At 49.9% G+C, this 16,638-nt stretch overlaps 1 protein-coding gene across 1 annotated transcript in view; it reads right to left on the bottom strand.

Moving 5' to 3' along the window:
- Nucleotides 1-6,369: 6,369 nt before the first annotated feature.
- AJAP1 (adherens junctions associated protein 1) overlaps nt 6,370-16,638 on the bottom strand; it is a 68,996-nt gene continuing 58,727 nt past the window's right edge. Inside the window, exons 2-4 of the mRNA XM_004385100.1 lie at nt 11,441-11,528; nt 8,389-8,631; nt 6,370-6,502 (exon numbers count right to left, since the gene is read on the bottom strand). Of these exons, the coding sequence (XP_004385157.1) occupies nt 6,430-6,502; nt 8,389-8,631; nt 11,441-11,528 (404 nt within the window). The 3' untranslated portion in view covers nt 6,370-6,429. The remainder of the gene's footprint in view (nt 6,503-8,388; nt 8,632-11,440; nt 11,529-16,638) is intronic.

Raw genomic sequence — 16,638 nt, 5'->3', positions numbered from 1 at the left:
GGAGGCAATTAAAAAAAAAAAAAACACAGAAATGACCCTCTTGTATGTCCATCTTTATTCTAATGTTTCGAAAGTTAAAAACTATGGGGAAAGTAAGGCTGGGTCTGGTGGCCTGGGATGTTCTCCATTTTATGCTGCCATCACTGCTGTCCCAGTGTCATTACTGACGGGACCCCCCCTTTCACTCCTGGTGGGTGCATCCAGGGTTGGGTCATAAGTCCTCCGCCTTGATAAGAAGGTTTCCTGTGCTAACCGCTGCCCAGCTGCTGCTTTCCAGCCACGGTCTGACTTCAGACAGAGACACTCAGGACAGGCAGTGAGGGACAGAGGCCAGGGCACCAGGCAGGTGTCACAGCATCCCAGCACCACAGCACCACACCTTCCCCTCTCCCTTTTAAAATATGTTCTCCATTTTATTTCTATGTGTGTCCCATCCAATTACTTCTTAATATACAAGACGATTTGCACTTATTTTATCTGTGCCTTATGTATTCTTCACCCAACTAGCATGTCAGCTCTCCAAGAACAGGGCTGGTTGGTGTCAGCTTGCTTTCGCTTGGCAGCCTGGGTCCCAGCTCTGTGCCTACAAACACCACAGCAGGGCACTGCTTTAATGATCTCTGTCTGCTTTGGCAAAACAAAATCAAAAGTGAGTGAAGCTAAGTGAAGAGGGGTTTGTGTGGAAGCAGCCTTGCTCTCCGTCCCTGCAACTCATCCTTAACAGCCCTGAGATGGCCTTCACGGGATGCTTACAAGTGCGCATGGCAGGCAGAGCCAACTCGGGGACCAGCATCTGGGGCTACGCTCCTGCCCCAGAATGCCAGACAGTCTCCTGCCTTTCAGGAGGGACACCTTTTCCTGACCTACAGGCATCTGTCTCAGGATGAGAGAGAGCGAGATCCAGCCCCGCTCCTCAGGTGGCCATTTGAAGAGCAGCACTACCTCCTTGCAGACGGCAGCCTCGGTCCCCACAAGGGCAGTCTCTCCACATCAGGCAAAGGAGGACGGGGTCTCAGGTTACCTGTGGTCACCTTCCAGACAGACCTTCACCAGTTGCCGTTGAGTTGATTCTGACTCATGGTGACCTCTTGTGTGTCAGAATAGAACTGAGCTCTAAAAGGTTTTCAGTGGGTGATTTTTCAGAAGTCGACTGCCAGGCGTTTCTTTCAAGGCACCTCTGGGAAGACTTGAATCTCCAACCTTTATGTTAGCAGTCGAGTGCATTAACCATTTTTACTACCCAGGGACGCCTGGCTGATCCTAAGTTCTTGCCAAAACTTGCTGCTTGAATTTCAGCTCATGGGGAAATGTTCACATTTTTCTCTTCTGAAGGCTCTGTGCAGGAGCCTCACTGCAGGACACTGACCAGGAAGAGCCCGAGGAGCCCAGAACAGTTGGGAAAGTCAGAATAGTCAGCCTCGATGCCTTGGCTGCAAAACAACTCAGGGGAAGGCATCCACACGTGGTTCCCAGTGAAGGGTGATGTCTAGCCAAAAGGGAAGCTAGTTGTCTGGTACAAAGTAATCTGTGAGATTGGAGCCTGGATAATTCTGACTTCAGAGCAAACTGGTGCCCTCTGGTGCCCGGAACATAGTCGAAGTACCAGAAGCCCAAGAGGGAATTCTCAGCTCCCAAACACCAACCTGGGTCTCCTGGTTTAATGATCAGTGTCTGCTTTTGCAAAACAAAGAAAACAAATAGACTACAGAAACTTTACCTGGAGCACCGTAGCTACTAGGTCATTTTTCCACACCCTGAAGCCCGTGCTTCCCACAACGGTTTGTTTGGGGCTTTTTTCCAGCTTGGAGAGCACGGCTTCCAGAAGAGTCTAGATGGTGCTTTGAAAAAGTGTTCCTTTGAGTGACAAAAGCTTGATATTCCATTAATGTATTTTTTTAGAACAAAGTGGGAAGGCTCAGCTGTGTTTCTTACTTTTTTATTAGCTATGCCCTCAATGTGTTTTTGAAAATAATAATAATGCATGATTTATTTCTCACTGGCTTCAGATTCAAGAGCTTTTATTATTTTCCCAAGCTCTGTTCGGAATGAAGTGGCCTCGGCAAATGGAGAGATCTGAGCACTAATGAGGTTTTCTGAAGTTTACCTGTTTTATGAAAAATGACAGGAAATTTGCCCAAGAGCCAATGGCGGGCAGGCGTCTGAGGTCTCCTTCTTCCAGAACCTTCTATATTATGTTGTCATTGTCCACAGCAATTGATTTCCACAGTGGAGGGGGTTGGAGGCAAGAATTTGCTTGAATCTATTGTACAGGCTAAACCTCAGGAAGCAGGGTGAGGTTGGCCAGTCTGAGGATCGCAGGCACCCGTGGCCCACAGACATCATGGGAGGAGGAACCCACCAAGCAGGATCACCTCAGTGTACTTCCCAAAAGTTTGGGTCCCAAATCTGCATACAGGATATACAGAGAAGATAAGAGGGTGTGATAACAAACTGCTTTATCATTAAAAATGCATTCGGAGAGGCTTAACAGCTATGCAAGAGATAAATATCTCCGCCGGCTCTTAAACCTTAATTAAATGTTTTAGTATTAATTGCTATTTATTTAAGGGACAATAAGTACCCTGGTAAATCTGAAAGATCTCTCTGGCTATTCTCTGCTTGATGTTCATGTCCAGGCATTCACTGACAGAATCAGGGGATACTTAGAATCCAAATGCTTTAGCCCAGTGAGTGATAAATGGTCCGTCTGATGCACCGAGAAGGAATCTTTAAGCATTTATCAACGGCTAACGAGGCCGTTTGTGTAGCCCTCCTGCTCTGCGTCCACGGAAGAAAAGAGATGGCTGGAGTGGCTCACCGCTCTGTGTCAGTAATACCTGGAGACTGGGATGGACGTGCATGCAGCGTGGGCCAGGCACGGAGAAAGCCCCGTGGGTTCTCCTTCCCCTATTTGGAGGGAGCCCAGAGCACTTTGCAAACAGAGTGGCCCCCTTCTGTGAGCAGGGTGGTTCTGAAACAGCGCATCAGGCAGAGTGGGGAAGTCATTGTGGGGAGAGTGGATTACCTAGCGAAGAACAAGGGCCCATATGTGGAGGCACCCACATCACCCACCCTAACCCCAGGGCAGTGCACAGGGAAAGCCAACCAACACTATTTGGAAGGGGAATCCTCAGGGCCCCACGTTGCTAGAAAGAACTGGGCAGATGCGACAGGAAGGTTTTTTTCTGGAGTAGGAAAAACAAACAAACAAACAAAAAAGCTGCCATTGAGTCAAGTTTGACTCATGGCGACGCCATGTGTGTCAAAGTAGAACTGTGCTCCATAGAGTTTTCAAGGCTGATTTTTCAAAAGTAGATCGCCAGGCCTTTCCTCCAAGGAGCTTCTGGGTAGACTCAAGCTTCCAAACTTTTGATTAGCAGCCAAGTGAGTTAACCCTTTGCACCACACAGGGACTCTCCATTCTGGTCCAAGTTCCTTTAATCTGGCCCCAGGGAGGTGGAGGCACTTCCTTCCCCCTAACAATAACACATTAGAAAAGAATACTCCAAAAGAATACTCCTGCATGGGACACAATAGATGGGAAAGTTTCTCTAGAGCAGAGGGGCAAACAAAAGCACTTTTCTTGCAATTTTATTTCATTTTTTTAAAGTAGAAGCTGTGGGTCCCCATCCCAATGGAACAAGCAGTCCCAGCCTCTGCCTTTGGATGCTCTGGAGCTGGCTTTGCTCTGTCCTACAGAGTCTGGTCAAATGTCCTTGAGAAGCAAACTGGGTCAGCTCACCTGACACCCTCATCTGCTACCACCCAACTCTGCTCCCACTTGGCATTGGGAATTTCTGGGGCTAAGCTGGTGACTGGAATGAGAAACTGAGGCACTATGGAGGAGGGCGCAGTCTAGGGTATTGCGAGGGGATTTCTGGGAGAGGGCCCTGACTCGTAGGCAAAAGAGTAGCCCTGGAGCCAGGCTGCCTGGGGGTGGTCATCTGGCCTCATCACTAGATGATGGACCTCGGAAAGTCACTCAGTCTCCCTGAGCCTCAGCTTCCTCATCTGTAAAATGGGAGTGTTGGGAGGACTGAACGAGTTCCTAGATGTAAAGCAGGCTATAAGCAGCCTAGGCAGGGAGTGAGTGGCACTCCGATGAGCCTCTGTTGAATGCACGCATAGGGGAACTGTCCCCTCTTGGTGGAAGCCACCTACAGCAGAAGGTGTATTTGACTGCAGGCTCTTGGAGGAAGGGAATGGAGGTCTTTGTGTGCAGGTGACTTATTACATTTTCATGCATTTTTTATGTTAAATTGTAACAGAGACACTGGAGACCACGTGGCTCTGGCCTGTGTAGGCTCCCCAGGAAGGCCGCAGACCCCAATGCTAAGAAGCAAGGTCCCCGGGGCTGGCTTGGCTGAAGCTCCAAAGCAAGTTCAGTCTGCAGCTTGGATGAGTGCCACTGGGGCAGATGAAGGGTGTGGTTCTGATGGGTGGGCCATGCCTGGCACCTGGGCCTCGGAACGGTTTGGGAAGACTGCGTCCCCACCTGCCTGGCCCACACAGAGTCAGCGGGGACCTTTACAGGGAGCCTCGTTTCCATCCAACCTAATTACATCCTCTGCCTGTTGGCTGAACACGATGCTCAGTGGGTCATGTTGGCTTTGAGACTGGGAGTGAGGGCTGGAAACCTGATTTGGAGCAAACATTAGCGCTGGGATTAGGGACTGACAACTCACTCCCACTTCTCATGCAGCTGGCGACTCTGACCCTAGCTAAGTGCCTCAAGCTGGATTCTTGGAGGGTCACTTGTGCTGCTCAAGGAAACATCTCCCTGCCTCCAGGCCCTTTACCTCCTCTGGCATGAATATAGAGGAGCCCTGGTGGTGCAGTGGTTCAGTGCTCAGCTGCTAACCAAAAAAGGTCGGCAGTTTGAACCCACTAGCCTCTCCACAGGAGAAAGATGTGGCAGTCTGCTTCTGTAAAGATTTACAGCCTTGGAAATCATATGGAGCAATTCCATCCTGTCCTATAGGGTCACCTGGAGTTGGAATTGACTCGATGGCAGTGGGTTTGGGTATGGCATGAACATGTTCTACTTAGTTGTCCACATCAAAAGGTGAGCAAAATGTAAGATGTAGTTTTCAAATGGGGACAGTGGTGGTTCAGTGGTAGAATTCTTGCCTTCCATGCTGGAGACCCGGGTTTGATTCCTGGCCAACGCAACTCATGCACAGCTACCACCCGCCGTGTTTCAGCGGAGCTTCCAGACTAAGGGGGACTAAGAAGAAAGGCACGGTAATCGACGTTCAAAAACCAGCCAACGAAACCCCTATGGATCACAAAGGTCTGATCCATAACTGATCATGGGGATGGTGCAGGACTGGACAGTGTTTCGTTCCATTGTGCATGGGGTCGCCATGAGTTGGGGGCAGACTGGGTGGCAGCTAACAACAACGGTTTTCAAACATTGATACCTCATCCTAGAAACTGGGTTCCCTATTTATGAAAGGGTTCCCATGTCATGTTTGGAAGGAATATTTTTTTGGAAAAAAAAAAAAGAAAGAGAGACTATCTCTGTGGGTGAGCCAGATGAGCAAAACGTGAATCCTTAAAAAACCTCACATCAAAAGGAAAAAAAACCATAAATGGACAAATAACAAAAGAAAAATCCCACCCTTGGGTGGGGCCGCATCTATAGCCCGTGCATATAGAAGATGCAGTCACCTAGGCAGAATGTACTTTCCAGCCAGTAGCCTGAATGTGCAGAAGAGTCAGCACAGAAGAAAGCAATTTAACGTCAGCATTAAAGTTAATATCACTGAAAGCAAACCAAATGTTCTCATCCAGCAGAGCGTGGAAAATTCATCCTGTTTGGGTACCAGTCCCTGGCTTCAAATTAGTAGATGTCTCAACTCTTCACTGTCTTTCTTTATCATTTGCTTTCTTATCTCTTATTTTTATATTTCAGAATTGTATTTTTATTCCGCTTGGCACCCTCCTCCCAATGTAAACACACGTGATGGAGATGTGATTCCTGCCCACTTAGCTGCCACTCTATCTCTTCCTGTTGAGGGAAATGCGAACTGGAATTGTAGCTTGTTTCAAGACATGATTTTCCCTGCCATCCAGGCCATGCTCATAGTAGCCTGCCTTAGGGATTGGAACGACATTGACAGTTTAACAGTTGCAATGCTGAAATCAGGGTTCATGAGCATCTGTAATTGCCCTCAATGGGGAAATGCAGGGGCTTCTAACAAATGCAATGGAAAGACCCCAAGCCCTGCTCCCTGGTTTGCATTCCAAAAGAGAATACCTCCCACCATGCCAAGAAGGGCTCCCAGTTATCCTAAAGTGGAGAAGGGTGGGGAAGGTGAGGAAAGGAAAAAAAAAAAAAAATCAATGAACAAAGAGAAGTACGTACCGTGAAACAGACACATGGCGTCTGCCCTGCCCCCAGGAGGTAAAAAAGACTTCGGCCAGTCAGCAGGAGATTTCAAACCATTTCTCAGACACGAAGGCCACAGGAATAAGATGCCGATCAGAAGAAGAGGGTCTGCAGCGAGCAGAAAAATGGGCTTTCGCGTGCTGGTACATAACACACAACAAGCAAGCCGGTCAGGCCTGCCGCAGGGAACTGGATCTTGAGAAGCAAAGACTCCCAGGAAGGTAATGCTCTCCGGTGGCCCACTGGCCTCCTGCAGGAAGGGACCTCCCTGTGCATAGTGAGAGGCCTTCTCCCCCAATGCCTCCCTTCTACCCTCAAAGGCTTTGAGTGCCCAGAACCAGATGGCTCCATGTGTCATGGGGTTTAGCATAGAGGTCAGAAGGTTGGTTTTCCAGTACAGTTGTGTAATCCCTGAATTTTCATTTTAGAATCTGCAGGACAAGCCCAGAGCCTGGAATCTCTGCATTCAAGGGCAGACGTGCAAAGCACTTTATTGCACAACAAAGAGAGGGAAACAGCCTGGCTCATAGAATGGCTTCTCCATGTTTGGTCAATGTGGACACCAAGCCACCATTTTTCCAAGGCCAGTGGGACCCAAGAGAGCATTACCTTAGACAAAAAGCAAGAACCTTTCCAACCAATGCTTCCACACTCAGGCGTAAGGTCTCCCGCTGGGTCCACCCACGACATGGACAGGGCATGCCACACAATGCAAGGACAGACAGTGGGAACAGTGAGACAAAAATACCAACTGACAGCCCACCTTTTCCTTCCCCGCAAGGGCCCCAGCACTGGTTGGCCAGGATTCATATCCAAACCAACACACACACATTCAGTGAAATGATCTGAAAATCCTTTTGCCAATTCTTTGTGAACTCGGCCTTCTGGAAGGCTGGGATGCAACAAACAAGCTCCCCAAATGTCGAGTGTGAAACCAAAGTTGTTTAGAATAACATTTCTGAGGCTTCTCCTCTTCATTCTCCTCTGCTAAGGAGACTATTCTAGAATCCAACTTGGGGGTACAAAAAAAGGTTTGCAAGAAGGCATTTAAGGACTTCCCACTCGTTCCAACTGACAGGACAAGGACACTTTAACTATGGGACAGTAGAGCTGGCCCCAGCATCCCCTGCCTCTGAACAAATTAACAAACAACAGAAGCAAGCAGACAGGTGACTCTTTCTAGAAGCTGCTCCCCACTGTCCTCACCCTTGGTTCCAGAAGGAACCCTTTTTTGGAAACCTTGGGCAATATTGCCCAACACTAATTCTGCAGCTAACTGGGGCCGTTCAGACTGACATCTTACTCATTTCTTCCTAAGATTTTTAAGTTGTTGGAGATTTTTTTTTTTAAATTTACAAAATGATGCATGAGGGCACGCTTACTTAAAAAAATAGCTTATTGATATTTTAATTTAGTTTTGGATAAACCTCCAGAAGCTGACTCAAGAGTTTCCTAACTATTCCAAGGGATGGTTCTAGGGGCGTGTCTTCTTTTCAGGGATTACGCATGAATAATGAAAAAGAACATTTAATAAAAAGACGTTTGGTCAAGGAGTCTGGTTGGTATTTGATATTTTTTCGAGATTTGCTGCTGACATTTTATTGATGGGGGTCCAGAGATACTGGCTCAGGGAGGGGCCAACCATTATTTGCTGACATTTGGAAGGCCAACAACTGCATGGCTGGCATTTGTATTCTGGGAGGGGATGGCAGCTCTGCAGCCATGGAATTGGACTCAGGGTGGGTGGATGCATTTCCATCCGCTATCCGACATTAGGGCTCTGGAAGTGGATTCTGGCTAGTGCGTTCTCTCTGGAGAGCAAAGTACCAGTTTGCATCTACCCTACAGCTCTTTTTTTGCCGTATGGGCTGCTGGCATTTGCTAAAGGATAGCTTCAACAGATCACTGGCCCCACACCACTGCACCTCGGCTCCAGGGCCTGTGATGGGCTGCACCACTTCGCAGCTTCCAGGGTTGCCCAAGCCTGAGCTTACCGGTTTCCATTAAATGTGGATTTGTACTCGCCCGCTGGGTGCAGCGTCTCATCAGTGTAGACAGGCACAGACGCCCTGACACACTCGTGCGAACACTGCAGGGTCTCATTATAGGCCGTGAAGATGTCCAGGTTGCTGGGCACCCGGGCGGGTGTGAAGTCTGTCAGGTTTTGGCAGCTCTCCTCCTGCTGGTTAATCTTCCGCTGGTGGCTGTTCCGACGCGTGTTCCCACTCTGGGCACAGCTAGAGGAGACAGGAGTTGGGGGTGGGCGTGGGGCTTGAGGGTGGTGGGAGATGCCGAAACCCACAAACACAACTTCAGCACTTAAATGTGGAACTTTCATATCCAAGCATTAATTATACCTCATTTAATATTAAATGGTAATTCTCAGCCTCTTTGGAAAGATCAACCACAATCAAGCAATCAGCTCTTTTTTTTTTTTTTTTTTAGAAAATTTGAATTTTAAATGTAGGCCATTATTGCCAGGAGAATTGTGAGATAAGTGGCTGAGCTATGTTACCGGGAGCCAGGCCTTGTTTGCTCAGAGAATGTCAGCCAGATGAAGGTGCTGACTTGGTTCCCCCACAGGTGCACCAATGGGATGAAAACCTGTGCATGTACCAGCCACAGAAGTGGAGTAGGATGGTATGGGGACCTTTGTGTGCAGCATCATTAATTCTTTCTAGACTGTAATTATCTTTGGGGTACAATTGGTAAGCCAAGAACCACTTATCCTCAGCCCCTCCCTGGCTGACGTTCATAGGCTGGAAATGAGACTGGTTGGGCCTTCATCCTGGCGTCCCATGGATGTTGTTGTTGTAAGGTGCCATTGACTTGATTCCAACTCACAGCAGTCCTATGTGACAGAGTGGAACTGCTCCATAGGGTTTTCTAGGCGGTAATCTTTACAGGAGCAGACGGCCAGGTCTTTCTTCCGAGGAGCCGCTGGGAAGGATTGAACCACTGACCTTTCAGTTAGCAGCTGAGAGCCACCAGGGCTCCTTGCTCTATGGATACCTGTCTATTTTCTTGGTCCTCTGGACCATGGGGCTACAACTTAGGACGAGTATGGGACTCCCACACCCGTCAGTCCAGAGGTAAAGGAAGGCAACCTGTGAAACCCTGGACTTGACTTCTGATGACAAGGTTCCTGAGAATGATGAGAGGTCAGCCCCCTTCTCACACCTAACAACAACAAGGCATACAGGAGGGTGGCTGGAAGGGACACGTCCCTGTGGCTCGGAGATCTAATGACTCCTGTTCCCCTTATCGGGGCACTGGTCCCCTCCCCCTTTATGCTCAGAGTCCATATGGAATGAGTGGCTGCGGGGTGGGGGGTTCATGACACCTGTCTCCCTCTGGGTCTTGGTTATTCCCCGCCTTCATCTTCCCAATGGAAGGAATCATTATTCCTGCAGAAGGAGCCCCTTCCCATCTGTAAAAGTGAGAAGAGGAATGTACAGGCCACCTGAAAAGCTTTCTGCAGAGGGAGCTCATCCTTCCATGGCCACCACACCTCTCCCCTGGGCTGTGCTCCCAGCGAGGCTCTTTGAGGGTGGGCTGCAAACCCTGGTGTGTTGAGAAACCTAGAAGAAGGCCTGCCCACCCATCACTCAATGGGTGACAAAGTCAGCTGTCTCCTTTGGGGATAGTGGTTTCCCTTCATCAAGATGAGCACAGTCCTGTCCATGGAATTTCCTGCTCTACAGCCATACCATTGTGGGGTCCATAGGCCCTTCTCTGGCCAGCCCCAGGCCAAGAAGCCCCACTGTGACCTGCTGTGCTGTCCTCGTCATCTGTACCCAGAAAACACTCTGGCCCTGAGTCCATTAGCCATCAGGGGTGGCTTCCAGGCCTCATGGTGTGGTGCGTGTAAGGTTTGCTCTGCCGTAGGGCCGCTCCGACCCCTGCCCCGGACTCCTGCCCCCTTCTCCCATCCCAGAGATCTCCCTTGCCTCCCCCGAGCTACCCTGCCCTTTGGAGGCTCAGGTGCTGTCTCCACCCTTAGCTCTCCCTGAATTCCTACTGCTATCTGCAGCCAGCCCAGGGGCCACTGCATCCCTCACTCCACACAGGAGTGTAAGCTTTGATGTTCAAAGGAGACATGCGTGCTGGAGGAGTCACTTCGGGCAGACAAGGGCCTCCAGGGCACCGGGGAGCAGCAGGGCTGCCTAGCGTTCTCCAGCTTTCCCAGGGGAGCAGCAGGTGTGCAGGCCTGCAAGGCCAGCCTCAAAGTAGGCCAGTTTTAGGAGGAAGTAGACGAGGGCGGCTGCCTGCAGCAAGTCTTAACCTATTTCCATGAACACAGAGCGGCTGTCAGAGGAAGGCAGGCTTGGAACGAGGGAAGCTGGCAACAGGCAGCCCAGTGGCAGTGATGGGCTGGCACACTCCTGCCTGGGCGCTGGGAGGGAGGGCACCATCACAGCCTTTCCAAGGAAGGCCAAGAGGGAAATGAACAAAGGCTTGTGCTTCGGTGGGCTCCACTCAGAGGTAGACTTGGATGGGAGGAAAGGGATTCAGGGGCAGTCGCAGTTGCTATCTGAGAAACTATTTCAAGGAAGCTTAGACAATCCCATTCTACTGAGAAAGCCAGGGGACAAGACCGTACCCCAAGGAGCAGGAGTCAGGGAGTGCCCCCGGTCTGGCCAAACTGCCCAAGTCTGTAGGGAGCAGAGTTCAGTGGAGCAATAGGGGCTGCACAGGATTCTTGGACCAAAACAGGGACACCAATGCCCTCTGCATGGGGCTTGGGGCCAGATGTGACAAGGAGGGAGCTTTGTGTGCCCACTTCCTGGGAACTCTCATTGTTGTTGTTGATTCTGACTCCTAGCGACCCTACAGGACAGAGTAGAACTGCCCTATGGGGTTTTCTAGGCTGTAATCTTTACGGGAGCAGATCGCCAGGTCTTCTCTCCTGTGAAGCTGCTGGTGGGTTCAAACAGCTGACCTTTTGGTTAGCAGCCAAGCACTTAACTATTCTGCCACCAGGGCTCCTTGGGACTCCCATAGCTACCCTCCCACTTCCAGGCCAGAGGTTTCAAGGATCCTTACCAATTTTTTAAGACAAGAGTTGTAATCAGGGCAGCTATGACCATGATGAGGGAGACGGTGATGGTGATGATCTGATGGACAGCCAAACCTGCAAGGAAGAAAGGGACAGAGTGGAGATAGAGTGAGCCAGGAGCTGTGAGGCCAGTACGCACAAGGACAAGAGTCCCGCAGACCCCCTGGAAGGGCCGGTGGCACTGCATGAGGTGTGGGGAAGTGACAGGCACCACACTCCCTTTCCGGCTGCATGGAGGCTCTGGTCTGAGGTTCCTCCCATGCAGCAGCCAGGAAGAGAGCTCCAGCCCCAGCCTCTCTCCTTCCCACTGCCCTCGAAGGCCCAGAGCTATAACCTGCCCACTGGGCTTTGTCCTTTCTTCTCCTGCTGCTTTTGCCCAGCTGCTGTGAGCTCCAGCGAGATGCTCCCTGGGAGCTGCCACCCCCACCTTCCTCTCCTCGTGCCCTGGGCAGGTCTGCTCCTTGTTTCCAGAACCACGAGTAGTAGGGTGCTGGCTCACATGTGGGAACAGGGTCTGAACTGGCCCAGGATGGCCCAGAACTCACCGGGGAGGTGGGAGAAGGACACATCGATCTATACATTTGGGGCACTAGATCCATCGTGCCCCAAGGGGAGCCTTTCCCTTGAGCTCCCTCTGAGAAGTTCATTGTCTGATGAACTTCCAGGAATAAACAGTCCCAGTCCAGCAATTGATGGCTCACAAAGTCCCAAAATAAGGTCCGAGGTCTGGCCTCGTGGCCCAGTCCTCTCTCTGCAAGGAGGAGATGCAATGAAATCGTCACAACAGGAACAGCAGACTCGGCCACCGCAGAAGTGAGTCAGCCAGATCCCACCGAGACGCTCTCCCCTCCCCACTCTCCCCCAGCCCTCCTGCAGCAGTGCTGCCAACCTCAGGAGGGAGGGGAGGACAGGTGTGGCAACAGCTCCTACCTCTGGCCCTGCATCCCTGGGTACATTCCTTCTCAGTGACACGTCTGTTGCATCCTTCCTGGGACACAGACGCTGGGACATCCCCTGCTGACTCCACTGGTCAGTTGGGACCACCAGGGAAGGTCCAAGCTCTGGCCCGGTTCTCCAGCTTCCAGCCAGAACCATGCCCGAGGGACAATAAAGGCAAGACAGGAGGTTGAGAAGCCCTGCGGGCACAGCGCCTTGCCCACAGAAGAGATGGTTCCCCTACGTTCTTTCATCCAAGGCGTTTGAACACCTATCCTTTCACCACCACTGGTGCACCAAAATCAATGTCCATTTTGCCAAATCTGCCCCTTACATCCGACACAACTGAAGGACTGCTGAGCCTGGGGAGACCAATGGACACCCATTCCAGTGTGGGCGGTCCCATAGCATAAAAATTCTTCTGGCTGCCTTCCAAGGACACAGTCTCACAAACAGATGTTATCTCTCAACTGACTATTATCCTCATGGGGGAAACTGGCAATAAATGATTAAAAGTTGGCGTGACTAGAAAACAAGCTTCTACTCCCTACTTCCCTGTCTTGCAGGGCTACTACTGTCTGTCAGGAGGGATTCCATCCTAGGTCTCCAGGATAAGCCCCACAAGGAAAATGGCAGAGCAAGTACTTGAATGGCAAGGGCTTCCCTTCATGCCTTTATTGAGTACCAATTGCATGCTGGGCAGTGCTAGTGGGGACCAGCTCAGTGGCAGTGCCTGTCCTTCCAGCTTTTAAAGTTGCAGCACTGACTGTTGGCCAAGGGCATCCCATATTGTTGTTGTCAGTTGCTGTTGAGTTGGCTTTGACTCATGGCCACCTTATGTATAACAGAAAAAACAATACCCTGTTCTGCACCATCTTCATGATTATTGGTATGTTTGAGCCCATTATTGAAGCTACTGTGTCAATCCATCTCACTGAGGGTTTCTCTTACTTTCAATGACCCTATACTTTACCAAACATTATGTCTTTCTCTAGCAATTGTTTTTTCCTGATGACTTGTCCAAAGTAAGGCACCGAAGTCCCTTATCTCCCCCGCAAAACCAAACCCGTTGCCATCGAGTTGATTCTGACTCATAGTGACCCTACAGGACAGGGTAGAACTGCCCCATAGGGCTTCCAAGGCTGTAAATCTTTACAGAAGCAGACTTCCATATCTTTCTCCCGCAGAATGGTAGGTGGGTTCAAACTGCTGACCTTTTGGTTAGCAGCCAAGCTTTTTAACCACTGCACCACCAGGGCTCCAAATTCCCATATACCCGGCCCAATTTAGGGCATCTGCTGAAAATGATTGGGAGAGTTTGCCTTCTCCTCTAGGACCACCAAATTGGCTTGCCTAGGGGTTGAAAGCTGAGCTATGCTTCAGGGACCACCCTCAATCTCACCAGCAATGGGATGCTCACAAGCCTCAGTAAGCTCTGTGTTCACCAGGTTCCTGAGACCCAGCAGAGACCTTGATGGCAGAGAAGAGCTGAAAAGGATGCCCAGTGTAGAGGACATCTATGCAGGGCAGCTGCTGGACAGGCTCCCTTGCCCTCCCACCGTGTGCTCGCCTGGTCTGATCCAGAGGCCACCATGCTGTCAGAAGCAGAAGTGCTCCTGCCTGTGCCTAGGCTTCCTGTGATGGTGACAAGGCCAGTGGTAGTAGTGGTGAACACGCTCAGTAAGGGATAGCGAGCTTAGACATCATACTGCCTGCTTGGCATGTGTTATCCCACGTATTCCTGGCAACACCTCTGAAAGGTAGATACTGTCTTCACCAATTACAGAAGTGAAAACCACATCTGGAGGGTTTGCACAAATTCCTGGGGTCACATAGGGTCTGCTGGCTCCCCAGCCCACACCAAGAGCATTTGTATCACATGACTTCCCTCCTAACCTCAAACCTGGCTCTTCTCAGTGCTGCCTTACAGCTGACTGCCTTACCTTTCCAGGGGCAGAGGCTAGGCCCTTCCCTCTCCAGGTTACTGGGAAAGAAACCAAACAAACAAACCCGTTGCCGTTGAGTCCATTCCAACTCATAGTGACCCTACAGGATACAGCAGAACTGCCCCATAGGGTATCCACGCTATAATCTTTACAGAAGCAGACTACCACATCTTTCTCCCACGGAGTGGCTGGTAGATTCAAACTACTGACCTTTTAGTTAGCAGCTGAGTGCTTAACCATTACGCAGGGCTCCTCACTGTGAAAGAACAGTTTCTAAAATCTCTTCCTCCTCTGGACAGGCCCCACGGGAAGTGTTCTGGGCCCATGCCAAGATCCTCTTAGCCATTCCTTGGCTGGTCACATCCTAAACCCTATGGCAAGAACCGACTCTGTTTCTTTGCCTAATCTGCCATGTCTGAGGCCAAGGGTGGCAAACCCAAGGCCTACAGAGATGGAGTGGATGCCATGAAAGTGAGTGAAAGGAGCCAGAGTAAATCAACAGGGAGTGGTGGAGACTGGGTCAGCCTGAGACAAGGCCCAGCTGAGGACTCTGAAAGCCTCCTCACATGAGAAGAGCACTTCGTCGTCCATTCTCAAACCTTAGTGGGACTAGGGGAGGCCCAGCGAGCTGCTAGATTTGACCTCTCATTCTGCTTCCAAAAGCCCACAGCTTTGTAAACCCTAGAGAACCGTTCTACTCTGCACACATGGAGTCGCCATGAGTCAGAATCGACTCGACAGCAACCAACAGCTACAAAACTCCTTACAAAGGGATTTTTCTGTTAGATTGAATACTTGCAATGACCCAAGTCCTTGGAAGGGAAAAGTCCTGTGACCACCTATCTCCTACATGTTTAATTTCCTCCTATTCCCCTGCAAGTGAGGAAAAGAATGATTCTCCTCTTTCGACAGATGGATACAACTGAGGTCTAGAGAGGAGACAGTTGGCTCAGGGGATCCACCTTACTGATGATACTGAGAAGCCCAGACTTTAATCTGAGGGCCTTGTAAGACACTGAGCCCTTTGGGAAAGGGACCCAGTCTTCATTATCTGCATACCCGCTGCCTGATGCACACACGTAGCATCTTGCAACACTAGCTCTGTGATATAGTGTTCAACTCATAACTGAGAAGTAGAAAATAAGAAACCAGGGGAAAAGAAAGAGAGGCAAAGACATATTTCTAATGTTTGCCTTGTTCTGGAGGCCCCTCTCCCACCTTCTGCATGAACTTTCCCCATAGGACTTCCCAAATTAAAATTTGGAGGAAGTAATATGCGATTGAGTTGGAATCGACTCAACGGCAAAGGGCTAATATGCAATTAATTATCAGCTAAGGTCATGCTGGAAGAAATGCAATGATAATACAAGGGCTACCCTTTCTCGAGAGATTTCTCTATGCCAGACATCTTGCTAAGTCTTCACACACATAATAGAATTTAATCCATCACTAATCCTGCGAGGGGGGCATTTTGTTGCACCTGTCGGTCCAACCAGGAGTCTGACACTCAAAGAAGTGAAATGATTTTCCCCTGGACTCTCAGCAGAGCCAGGACGGGAAGCCAACTCTCTGCTTGGGAGCCCCAGAGAACATTAAACATGCTAACTCCAAACTGTAGCCACATTCTAGTAGTAAACTTGGTTATTATCAGCCTGTGTGCTAACACCTGACCCAGGAGTTTCAGATGCACTGTTGGGCTCAGGTGCAAGGAAGAACCAGTTGCCACTGAGTCAACTCCAACTCATGGTGACCTCCATGGGGTTTTCAATGGCTGATTTTTCAGAAATAGATCTCTAGGCCTTTCTTTCAAGGCACCTCTGAGTGAACTTGAACCTCCAACCTTTTGGCTAGCAGCCAAGCACGTTTACCACTTGCACCACCCAGCCCAGGCTAGAAGAAGAGCCTACAGACAACAAGACTGTGATGGCTGACCAAGGACCAGGTTTTCTGACATGCGGTCAAAAATGATACTTGTTGGAAACAGGTTGTAGGATAGAAAATTCATGAGATGCCTCATCATTTTCCCTCTTTCAGAGGTCTGCTACTAAGAAAGAGAAAAGAACAGTGAGAAGTTGTGCTGTGTAGAGTTCTAAAGCCTCCCGTCACATCACTTAGTCTTCCCAAACACCAGGAGCTGTTTCCTCATCTGTGTAAGTCACTTAAGTCTTGGAGTGGTTCCAGGGTAGACAAACATCTTCGCAAAGGGTCAGATAATAGTTTCAGCTTTGCAGCCATATAGTTTCTATGGCAGCTACTCCACTCTGGCTGTAGTGCCAAAGCAGCCACAGGTAATAGGCAAACAA

Source organism: Trichechus manatus, unplaced genomic scaffold (assembly GCF_000243295.1).
Source record: "Trichechus manatus latirostris isolate Lorelei unplaced genomic scaffold, TriManLat1.0 scaffold00133, whole genome shotgun sequence".
NCBI classification, from domain to species: Eukaryota; Metazoa; Chordata; class Mammalia; order Sirenia; family Trichechidae; genus Trichechus; species Trichechus manatus.
This window is presented reverse-complemented; position numbering and strand designations above follow the sequence as displayed.